At 48.5% G+C, this 10,660-nt stretch overlaps 2 protein-coding genes across 2 annotated transcripts in view; both read left to right on the top strand.

The window, feature by feature from the left end:
* LOC106807909 overlaps positions 1 to 1,188 on the top strand; it is a gene marked incomplete in the record, with an annotated part of 25,801 nt that extends 24,613 nt beyond the window's left edge. Inside the window, 1 exon segment of the mRNA XM_014810424.1 lies at positions 1,024 to 1,188. Coding sequence (XP_014665910.1) covers positions 1,024 to 1,188 — 165 coding nt within the window.
* Positions 1,189 to 2,385: 1,197 nt separating this feature from the next.
* Positions 2,386 to 9,649, top strand: LOC106807903. The gene is made up of 8 exons (XM_014810412.1): positions 2,386 to 2,394; positions 4,849 to 4,956; positions 5,279 to 5,407; positions 5,960 to 6,145; positions 6,792 to 6,887; positions 7,456 to 7,658; positions 7,953 to 8,135; positions 9,061 to 9,649. The coding sequence occupies exons 2-8, from the start codon at positions 4,918 to 4,920 to the stop codon at positions 9,647 to 9,649; spliced, it is 1,425 nt and encodes a 474-aa protein (XP_014665898.1). The 5' UTR covers positions 2,386 to 2,394; positions 4,849 to 4,917.
* The last annotated feature ends 1,011 nt before the right edge of the window (positions 9,650 to 10,660 follow it).

The raw sequence follows: 10,660 nt of genomic DNA, 5'->3' as shown, positions 1-10,660 counted from the left end.
CGGGGCTCACGACTTGCCTTTGCAGCAGTACAAGCCTCCGCTGATAAGGTTGTTCTCAATATGATTGAATATAGCTACTGTAGTGCCATCAGAGAAACAAATTTTGACTGCCTGGACAATGAACATCTTATATTATATAAAGGTTACAGCCTTTTGGAACAGTGTCGAAGTTGTTACATTAAAATTAATTTTGTTTTGCCAGAATGGCTAAGTAAATTTTGTCGTATTGGCATTATTTACGATTCTCATGTGTATATGCGATTAGTTGACTAGTGCAAGATATATCTCTTCTGCCCAGTGTACCTGTAATATCGCTCTGTGAACAAGTTATTGTTCCTGTATGTTGTCCTCCTAATGCACATTTTATGCTTGTAATGTGAAATTCAAAAACTACCTGAACCCCCTGACCAGGCCTGCTTCGCCCATTGTTTTCAGGCTGAAAACACAAATTGTCATTCTAATACTGTTGCGAGAGATGACAACGTCCTATTACGTTTATATTCGATCTAACTGGTCAACCACTCTACAATCATACCTATATTAAGTGTAAATATTGTGTTTTAGATTCTTCGGTTACCGTAATTTGATTGGAACTATTTTTTATTGTTTTTATTTGCGCCGATATTCGACGGAACCAAAAATGGCTCATCATTTGGCGTAGCGCTATCTCTCGTTCAAGATTTGCAAGACTTACAGATCTGAAAACATTTATTTTCGCACCTGCAAAAACTTATGGCACGTATATTCATTATCAAGAGTTATATAATGGGAGATATGTAATAATGCTGGATTCTCCCATATATACCTTGCTTTATATATCCCCTCCTCTTCTATTCATCACCCCATGGTCGAGCTACCAGCTTCGTCATTCCAACTTTCATGTGCTGCGTGAGCTATTAGTGTCATTGACACTTTCATTTAATTGATTTTTTTATACTGCGGTATAGTGATTGGTGGAAGGATTCTTTTGTTCTTTTGTCGATGTTTTTGTTCCGTCGGTGAAGAGATCTTTGTGATCTGCAGGGCCAAGTTTTCACGTTTGGATGCGGCGCGTATGGTCAGCTGGGACTCGGACCGGCCATCTCCATGAAACTGACCACTCCGTACGGTTATGGTGCCCACTCCCGAGCCGTGCAGTATACCTTTCAAGCCCGGATTCCTTCCATGAATGTTAAGCACACGGCATGAGGATAATCGTCGCTAGCACCCACTAACCGATCCGCTTTTCTCGTACGTATTTCAAAACTTAGTCTTTGCTGTAACGACATACGCGCTCCGACATACTCGCGCATTTTCCATAGCGATGTATTTGTGTTCGCACGACATTGTGACGGACACGGTTACTCCCGACATTGTCTTCGATCACATCAAATTACGTTCGATTACGTTTCATTTTCCTCATAATTCGTGTTTAGTCGTGCATTAGCAAGCTGCCGTAACGATTCGCACGTCTGCGACTCGATTTATATCGCGAATCAGGACGCCTATGAACGATGTTACATTGAATCAGCCGCACGAACGATTTCGCTGCAGGTGCGCCGTGGCTCGCCCATCGCGCGCCGTCTGGACGTGGGCGTGCAGCCCGAGGCAGCGCGCTCTGCGAAGTCCACGACGCGCACGGCAGGGAGGCCGACCGCTGCCCGCGCCGCCGGCCGCCGCCGCGCGCGGGCTCGCGCGTCCGACGCCTGTCAGGAGCGCCGTGCATCTCCGCGTGCGCGGCGTCCGACAGCGGCCGGGCCGCAACGACGATAGATGAGGAGAGGAAGCGCTCTGACTCCGCTCGATTCCGTAGCGCTCCAGAACCGACGCTTGCCGTTTTGTCTTCGGACGTCCTGGCCGACCAACTTCGCCACTCTACAGACGCGCATACAGCCAGGCCGCCGAGATATGGGGCGTTGAGGAGGTCTGAGACGCGAGAAGGAGGAGGAGCGGGAGCAGGAAGGAGTAAGAGGAGAGCAGAAGTGAGACTGCGAATCCGGCGACAGTAAGCAGGTGAGGCGAGGCCGGGAGGGAGGATCGGAAGGGGAGGACACTTTCTCGCACATGGGCGCCGGTACCGACGCCCGTTGGGCATCCACAAGTGTGCAGTCGGAATATACGCAGCACGTTCCATGCGCGCGGCGATCCACTGTCTCATCAGACGGCTGCCGGGTAATACCCCCTTACGCAGGCAACGATTCATCGCCGCGATGCACTGTATCATCAGAGGCTGCGGGAATATTTACGCCAGGCACGTTTTCACCACATGCGGCGGTGATCGCCTGCTCATCTGGCATTGGCGTTGCGCTGAGAACATATTACGCAGGTACGTTTCACCGGCATGCTAACCCGGCCGGCCCTCCGGCGGATCGTCCTGCCTTCATTCAGTCATGGCTGGCGGGGAATATTACGCAGGTACGTCTCACGCCGCTATCCTGCATGCTGTGGCGCCTGCGATCGCCTGTCTCATCAGAGGCCTGCGGGGGCGAATATACGCAGGCACCGTTCACGGCCGGGCGCGTGCGGCTGTGTATCGCTTGCTCATCAGGCCTGTTCGGGAAATATTACGCAGGGCACGTTCACGCGTGGCCGGCGTGACCTAATCTGTCTCTATCAGTAGGCTGCGGGCCGTATATAGCAGGCAACGGGGTTGTCGCGGTGCCTGCTGCGCAGCGATCTAGCTGCGAGTAGTGCGTGTGCTCATCAGAGGCTGCAGTACCCAGGGAAGTATTACGCAACGGCGGCGGCTGACGCTGTTCAAGGCTGCGGAATAGGCACTTTCACGCCGCGCGCGCGTGCTGTCATCAGAAGGCACGTTCACGCTCAATCTCCCGCGTTTTTGAGCACTGCCTTCGGCGCGTGCCCGGGCTGTCGCCAGCGCTCGCCTTGCCGTGTAGCGAGTCGTAGGCATGTCGTCAGTGGTATAAGCTGTACCCGCGCTTTTGATCTTTGCTGTCTCATCAGAGGCTGCAGTGTGGGAATATTACGCAAGGCGCAGTTCTACTGCGCAGTCCTAGTGTCCCCGCGCAGCGACGCTGGTTCTCATTCAGACGGCTGCCTGGGGGTATAGTTACGCACGAGTACGTCGCTCGCACTGTGCGGCACGCCATATCGACTGTGTCTCTCAGAGGCTGGCGGGAATATTTACGCACGGCACGTTCACCAGGCGTTAGAACTGCCTGAACAGCAGAGAAGCTTGTCAGGAGAGCCGAAGGTTGATTAAGCATCAGGAAGTAGCAAAGTAGCAGTAGTCAAGTTCATAACAGCCGCTGGCCGGTACAGCTCGCTCGTTTCTTTGGGACAAGTGAGTCAGCGCTATAGCAAAGCCGATGAATACTTTCGAGGCAGTAAGCCGTCTAGCTTTTTAAGCTATAGGTTCTGGCACCCCCCCGTCCCGCCCCCCTACCATCGGTCTCAGCGACCGTCGGCAGCAGACGTGGCTCTAGCGTATCCAAGACTGTCGTAGCCTCCGTTTCTCTATTATGCGATTTTGTTATCTGCAAGTGTCTACTCGCGTAAGCAAGACCTGGGAACAGCCTAGCAACAGCCCTCTAGTCAGACAGGAGGCGCGCCTGTCTAAGTACGTAAGACAATGGGTCGCGCATTTGTCTGTATAGTTAAAGATCCCTAATAGATTCCTAAGGTCCTCCACTTTTAATGGATCCATTTCCCTGCAGGTTTTCGAGCTTACTGATAAATACCTAGTTCATGTATAAGATTTCATTTTGGAGCGATTACTAAATACCACGTATTATTAAAAATGAACTCCGTGGTGGCTGGATTGGGTTTTCAATCCGTAAGCTGTGAGGGGTTGAGTGCTAGTTGAAGGTCCACACCGGTGTTCTCAGAGATGAGATATGGCCCAGTATGCCTGCGATTTGCAGGAAATATGGCTTAAAATAATTGATTTCAAAAATTTCTGGGACGTGGCATTGCCCCAGACCCTCTACCACTGAGGCGCCTCGCTGACGGGCGCCAGGCCGGCGGGTGAGTAACTACGTGGCTGGCGGCTGAGCGGCAAAGGAGTTATTGGCCCCGCCGTCGAGAGATTGTGCGATTGAGCCGCATTTTAGACAGTTCACAAAAGGTTGGGACCTGGCGGAAAGGGTGAGCGAGGAAGGTGGCGGCGAAAATGGTGCGTGTGAGGCGAAGCAAGGAAGGCAGGTAAGACTAAGGTGGCAGTAGGATAGGGACGGTAATCGGCCAGGAGCAGGGAGACGGCGAGGACCAGAAGGGCAAGGACCGAGAAGCAGAATTACGGAGGGGAGAAGCCTCGCAACCGGTGGTAAAGGTGTAAGCAGGAGAAAGCAACTAGGGGACGGACACTCTGAGACGTTCGACAGTTGTGAGCGAGAAGGAGAAGGGTGGTGAGAAGCTCAGTTTTGAGGAAGAGGAAGGGCGAATCGCTCGCTGTCTCATCAGAGGCCTGCGCTCTGAAGAAGTGGGGGAGAGCGCTGGTGTGGGAGAGGTAAAGGGTGAATATTACGCCAGGGCACTGTTTCAGGTTTTGCACTGAGTGCTAGTGGGAGAGAGAGACGGAGATTAGAGGCCAGAAATGCTGGCGCAGTGAGCAGCGAGAAGGAGTGCGGTAGAGAGAAGCGCCCTGGCCGTGAGCAGAGAAGGAAATGCCGGGACGAGGAGAGGTAGGTCGAGGAAGCGAGGAATGGGACTAACTTTGAGCTAGGTTGTTTCTGCTTTATTTCTGCGTGATATACGATTGCTGATCTGTTTTCCATAGTTTTCCATGGAGGAAACGGTAACAGTTTTTGCGGCTGTGATGTGCTGCGTGCATACATCTATAGTTAACCATGTGCAAATATCGTGGGGGTATTTTTGCATTTGTTTTACTCTGAATGCTTTCCATTACAGATTAGCTGTGGAAATACCCATTCTGCGATTCTTTCTGATGATGGTGCTCTCTACCTGTGGGGCAAAAACATGGATGGTCAGCTAGGAACAGGTGATAGAAAATCACAGGTGTGTGAAAACCACATGTTAATAAGTCTGAAAAAAATCTATAAATGATCCGTTGGTTCTGTGGTGTGACCATGTGTCATTAATGGCTGTGAGAGATTTCGTGTATGGAAGGGGTTTTCACAGCATGGGGCCAACGCTTGGACACTAACACAATCAGAGAGAAATTAGATAACAAGATAATTATAACTTATTACCAATAATATATTACCTGTTATCACATCTATTTTATTATCATGTGTTAGTACATAGAAGTGTTTTATTCAACGTTTATTTCTTGTTTGCTAAAAATATAGGATCAAGCAGTCACTCTTATCTGTTATAGATTGTGCCCACCAGAGAACTGTGCCTTATTGACCGAAAAATCGAACATGTAGCATGTGGCAGTGACTTCACTGTCGTCATAGACATGGACGGAAAAGTCTGGGCCTGGGGAAGGAACGAAAATGGTGAGGTAAGCATGAGTGTGAGGTGAGGTGGTTTCTTCGGATTTCTGGAGCTCTCAAGAGCTCGCACCGAAAAGTAATGGAATGTATAACTATTGGCGTTAACATCATCAGCATTACCATTACCCGGAACAGCAGCTTCTTTTAATTCATTGTGCTGTGTACTGTATCATTGTTCATGAGTCTTAAGATATCAACTGTCTAAAACCTTCTTATACCATTATGCTATCATACTTTCTTATGTATTAGGAATAGTTAAGCTAAAGTTACCATGCTCAGCATGGAATCATTTAAAAAGATTGATAATTAAAGTCATGAATCTCAGCAGCAGCAGCAGCAGCAGCAGCAGCAACAGCAGCCGCAGTAACAGCAGCTGCAGCAGCAACAGCAGCAGCCGCAGCAACAGCAACAATATTTGTAGTAATCGTACGTGTAAGCTAGTATACTAGGTAAGCAAACTAAGTACATGTAAACATACTACATAAGGAAACTGAGGAAGAAAACACTGAAGACAACTACGATGTGAATCGTTAGTTGAACGTTTGTCGCTCTGTCTCCAGGTGGGTCACCCGCCCCGAGCCGAAAGCCAACCATTCATCAGGCTGCCCCCTGGTGCCCAGAACGTGATGGTTAAAACGAACAGACGAGTGATCAGCATTCCGTCGCGGGCGATTAATCTGCGGCTGGGCGTGTTGAAACCGCAGCACGTACCGGATGTACCTGAGATCCCACCCTTACACAGACAGGTAATCAGCCGTTGATGCCCCCAGCGGTCGTGCATGTCTATGCAGGTGACGTGACAAGATCGAGTTATGCATACGTTGCATGCGTGGCGAGGATTACTACTGCATGCGCATGATGAAATGTCACGTTTGGAATGTGGTTTGCACTGTGCGTTCCGCTGTTATTGCGTAGAGTGTCAAGTTTTACGAAGCGCAGGCGTTGCAAACAAATGTTGCCTTGTACAGTCTGTGTGACCGGTAGCCATGCTAGAAAGTTATGTATCACATATGGCGACATATGCCGTGGAAAGATGATACTTCATCTGAGAAGAGCATTCGACACGTATTATACATATATTTCTAAATGGACATGCGTGCCTCTACGGAGCACAGCTCTACTGTGTTACCCCACGTGGATTTGATTTGCTGGTTGGATAATGCCGTTTTACATATGGTTTAATAAACGTTATGTTGAGAAAATGCTGCACAAAGTTAGCAATGGACATGGATGACTAGTTTCGACTTTTGGTAGTCTTTGTCAGGTTCTTCTAACTTTTCACAGCTGAAAAAAACTCACAATATAATGAATACATCTCTAAATGTGTGGCAAGATTTTGTGAAATTTGTACCAAGCGATTTCTCTTTTCGTATGCTCTGCTGGCACGTTCAGGAGGGAGAGAGAGGGTTGATTCATCTCGAGTTACCTCGCCTACCACACGACCTAGACGATGAGCACTGGGCATCCATACTAAGGCAGACCTTACAGGTACCTTCGTATTTCTTATGCGCATCTGTTGTGTCAGGATTATCTATCTAGTAGTTGGCATAAGAACGTTTGCTTTAGGCTGTGCTGCACGAAAAGATTCCTAGAAAAATTTATTTTTTATTTTTTATTAATTAGGATTAATTTAATCACCACTAACCTGATTTCCGCAGTGATTTCCAATAAAATTTCTCATAGATTGCCGGATAAACTACTGATTTCGTGCTACAGATTTTTCTTGTATACATTCACAAAAATGTTGCTTGCTGACATTGACTTGAGGCTGTTGTTTACAAATGAAGTTGCATTTATGTCGTGTGGGTTTTAAGACAAACTGTCCTTTCGACACTATGCCGACCCTGTGAGTGAATCTTTCTCTGGCAGCGGCTGTGGGGCTTGCATTTATGTCGTGTGGGTTTTAAGACAAACTGTCCTTTCGACACTATGCCGACCCTGTGAGTGAATCTTATCCTCTGAGGCAGAGCGGCTGTGGCGCTTGCATTTATGTCGTGTGGGTTTTGACACAAACTGTCCTTTTGGCACTATGTGCTGACTCTGTCTTCTTCGGCAGCGGCTGTGGGGCTTGTACGACCGCGATCGCGTGCAGGGCCGGTGTGTGGAGCAGGATCTGTGGGACAGCGCCTCCGACGTAGCCGCACTGCGCGGAGACTTGCCTCTCGCGCTTCAATACCGACTCACCGCGCTCGAGCAGATGCCACCAGAGCGCGCCGAACTGACGACTGTCGCTTGCCTTGTCGTGCAGCACTACATACGGTATCTGCTTCGCTATTGTATTCGCTCGTATTCTGTTTCGCTATTCAAGACAACTGTGCGCACGTACTGGCGCTTTTTATGCTTTGCGCAATGTTATTTGAAATATTTAGTTAGGTAATCCGCGTGGAGTTGGTAATCCCATACTGAAAATGGTGCAGCATGAAAAATAGCGCTGTTAAATGCCCAGAGCTTCTGATGTGTTCTGATGTCCGTATGATTTTTGATGGGTTATGGTGTCTGCTGGTTTTATTATAATGGATTATTGTTGTGAAATATTGCCGTGTTTGTGTGCAGCAACTGTGTGGAGGCTGATGGCGTGGATGAGATGGGTCTCCCTGCACCACCCGACTGGCTGCAACTACTTGAAGCTGCACTGAAATTCTGGTTAACACACAAGCTGCCACTCTCTGACCTCGAGACCACTTTACGGTCGCAGCTGGACACACTAGCTCCATCCCTAGCCATTTACATAATCAGGTATGACTTAAAATCATTTTTAGGCACAAAAATCGGTCGTTCAGCAAGAATTGTTCAAGCGACTATTAGTGTGTATAATGTCACCAGGCCACAGTAATACTCTGCAGTGATGCAAGTCTTTGGCCGTAGCCTGACACTCTGGTCAGCAGAAGAAAAAATATTCTTACCCGTATCCATGATCCAAACACGATCTACCTACCGTATATGATCGCGTAATAACCGCGGGCGCCTATAAGCCGCACCTCATTTTGAATCGGGTAACCAAGTATTGCGCCTAGTATATTTCCCATCATGGTATGGCGCACTTATAGACCGCAGAGCAAATACAGGGTTGAAATCTGAGGCCAAATTTGCGGTTATTACGGGAGTACATATGGTAGTGTTTTTATCATTCACGGATGTTATTTAGTTGGATAATCCTGACAACGAGAAGAAGAAGTATTCTCATCTGCAGCCACGATCCAAAGAGTTATTGCTTTTAGCATTCACGGGTGTTATTTAATCAGGGAATACCTAATTTAATTGGGTAATTAGGTATTCTGGGATTATATATTCCAAATATTCTCAACATTAATTGAGTCCGGTTACCGGACTCCCAGCTCCCAGGCTACGCGTCCGGTCATATATTTCTTATGTGAACCCAACTGTATTTTTTCAGTAATAAACAATAAGTTTTTACCATAATATTATTTACCTTTAGGTATTTTATCAAAAAAATGTGTTTTTGTAACTTTTGAAGCAATACTAGAAAATCCAGTAAAATCAACGATTTGAAAGTCGCGTGGCCTAATAAAGTGACGTGGATTTGGGAATCTGTGCTGAGCTTTGTAATGGATGACCGGACGCGTAGCCACTGCGTATTTGTAAATGCTCTCCATCTGCAGCCCGTTTCACGCGCGATCGCTTGTGTTTTCCGTCGTGGCAGGGGCATCGACATGCCGGACGGCCCCCACGTGAGACTTGATCGCCAGCTGTCCGACACGTTCTGTCTCGACGTCGTAGCCGCCGTCGCGCAGCAGATACAGCAAGGGCAGCTGAGCACACCTCTCGTAAAACAGATCGTCGGCGACGGCGACGACGACGACTCCGCAAAGTCCCCGCCGGCCGCGAAGCAAGATGGCGGCGGGCGCGTCACGTCCGCCGCGCCGCCGGTCACCGCCGACCGGCTGTGGACGGAGGTGATGACGAGCCTGCGGATCCAGCCAGGGGGCGCCGCGCAGCATGTCGCGCTCTCGGCGGCCGACGTCGAGCGTCTGCGGCAGGAGACGGACGGCAGCGATGCCGACGACCGCCAGGTGGCGCTGTTCTCGTGCGGGCACAACTTTGCGCGGCACGTCTTCGCCGACGCGGTTCTCGGCAAGCTGGAGCGCTCGCTGCAGGGCAACGCGCACGTGCCCGCGCAGACCGCACAGCTCATCGTCAGCATGTACAAGGCTCCGGGCTTCGTGCCCCTCGCCTGCCCCGACTGCGTGCTGAGAGAGCTCGAGCAGGGCTCGCTCGAAACGAGAATGTAACCTACGATGTCTCACGCGCGCGATTACGCCAGGGGGGGCACCGCGTATTGTATCACCATTCGAGAAACCAAGTTTCTTTGCAAGAAACATATCACACAGGTTTTGATATTTTTTTAAAAATTATGCAAATTAGGTAGATTTTGGCAATTTCACTATGCATTTCAGTGTCTGCCTACGGTTAACGATAACTCAAGAACCGTTTGACCCACATGTTTCAAATTGCATACAGTTGTTACTCCTATGGGAGAGATTTGAACGTCCTATTTTGCACACCAGTCGACCTACTTTCGAGTCATGCCCACTTTTTGGCAAAAATTAAAATGGCCATCTAGATTCATTCGATTTTGTTAAATTTGGGTATATATGTGTAAGGCTAGCCCCAAAACAGTTGTTACTCCTATGGGAGAGATGACAACGTCCTATTACGTTTATTTCGTCTAAATGGTCAACAACTCTACAATGAATCATACCTATATACGTGTATTATTGTGGTTTAGATTCTTCGTTACAGTAATTTGACTGGAATATTTTATTGTTTTTATTTGCGCAATATTCGAAAACCAAAATGGCGGCGTAGCACCATCTCTCGTCAAGATTTCAGACTTTCAGATCTGAAACGTTTATTTTCGCATCAAAACTTAGGCATATATCATTACCAAGAGTATATAATGGGAGATATGCTATATAATGGGAGTTCTCCCATATATACTCTTGCTTTATATATCCCCCCTTCTTCTTCAAGAAACTAGGTTTCTAGCCAGGAAGCTTTGTTTCTCGAATTGTGATACAAAATGCTTGCCATAGCCGTGTGGCACATCGCGGTCGAGCGGCGATTAGGCGCGTGCCGTGTCTCGACTTTGTGTTTGTCGTCGCACGCGCGCGCACGCGCGCCTCGCGTTTTACGACGTGGTTCATGTTTCGGTCTTCCGAAGTGCGTGGGCTCTTCCATGAGTCATTATAATCGATTTTTTTCCAGTTTTTTCGATCTTTTTGCTACGATTTTTGCTGAAC

The sequence above is a fragment of the Priapulus caudatus genome, unplaced genomic scaffold (assembly GCF_000485595.1).
Source record: "Priapulus caudatus unplaced genomic scaffold, Priapulus_caudatus-5.0.1 Scaffold12, whole genome shotgun sequence".
Classification (NCBI taxonomy): domain Eukaryota; kingdom Metazoa; phylum Priapulida; class Priapulimorpha; order Priapulimorphida; family Priapulidae; genus Priapulus; species Priapulus caudatus.
Note: the sequence above shows the minus strand (reverse complement) of the source record. Positions and strands in the feature narration are given on the sequence as shown.

Excerpts from the sequence above, each read along its gene's own strand:
- LOC106807903 (XM_014810412.1), top strand. The coding sequence starts at position 4,918 with ATGGATGGTCAGCTAGGAACAGGTGATAGAAAATCACAG. Across the intron at positions 4,957-5,278 it reads CAGGTGATAGAAAATCACAG|ATTGTGCCCACCAGAGAACT; the intron begins GTGTGTGAAAAC and ends TATCTGTTATAG. Across the intron at positions 6,888-7,455 it reads TACTAAGGCAGACCTTACAG|CGGCTGTGGGGCTTGTACGA; the intron begins GTACCTTCGTAT and ends CTTCTTCGGCAG.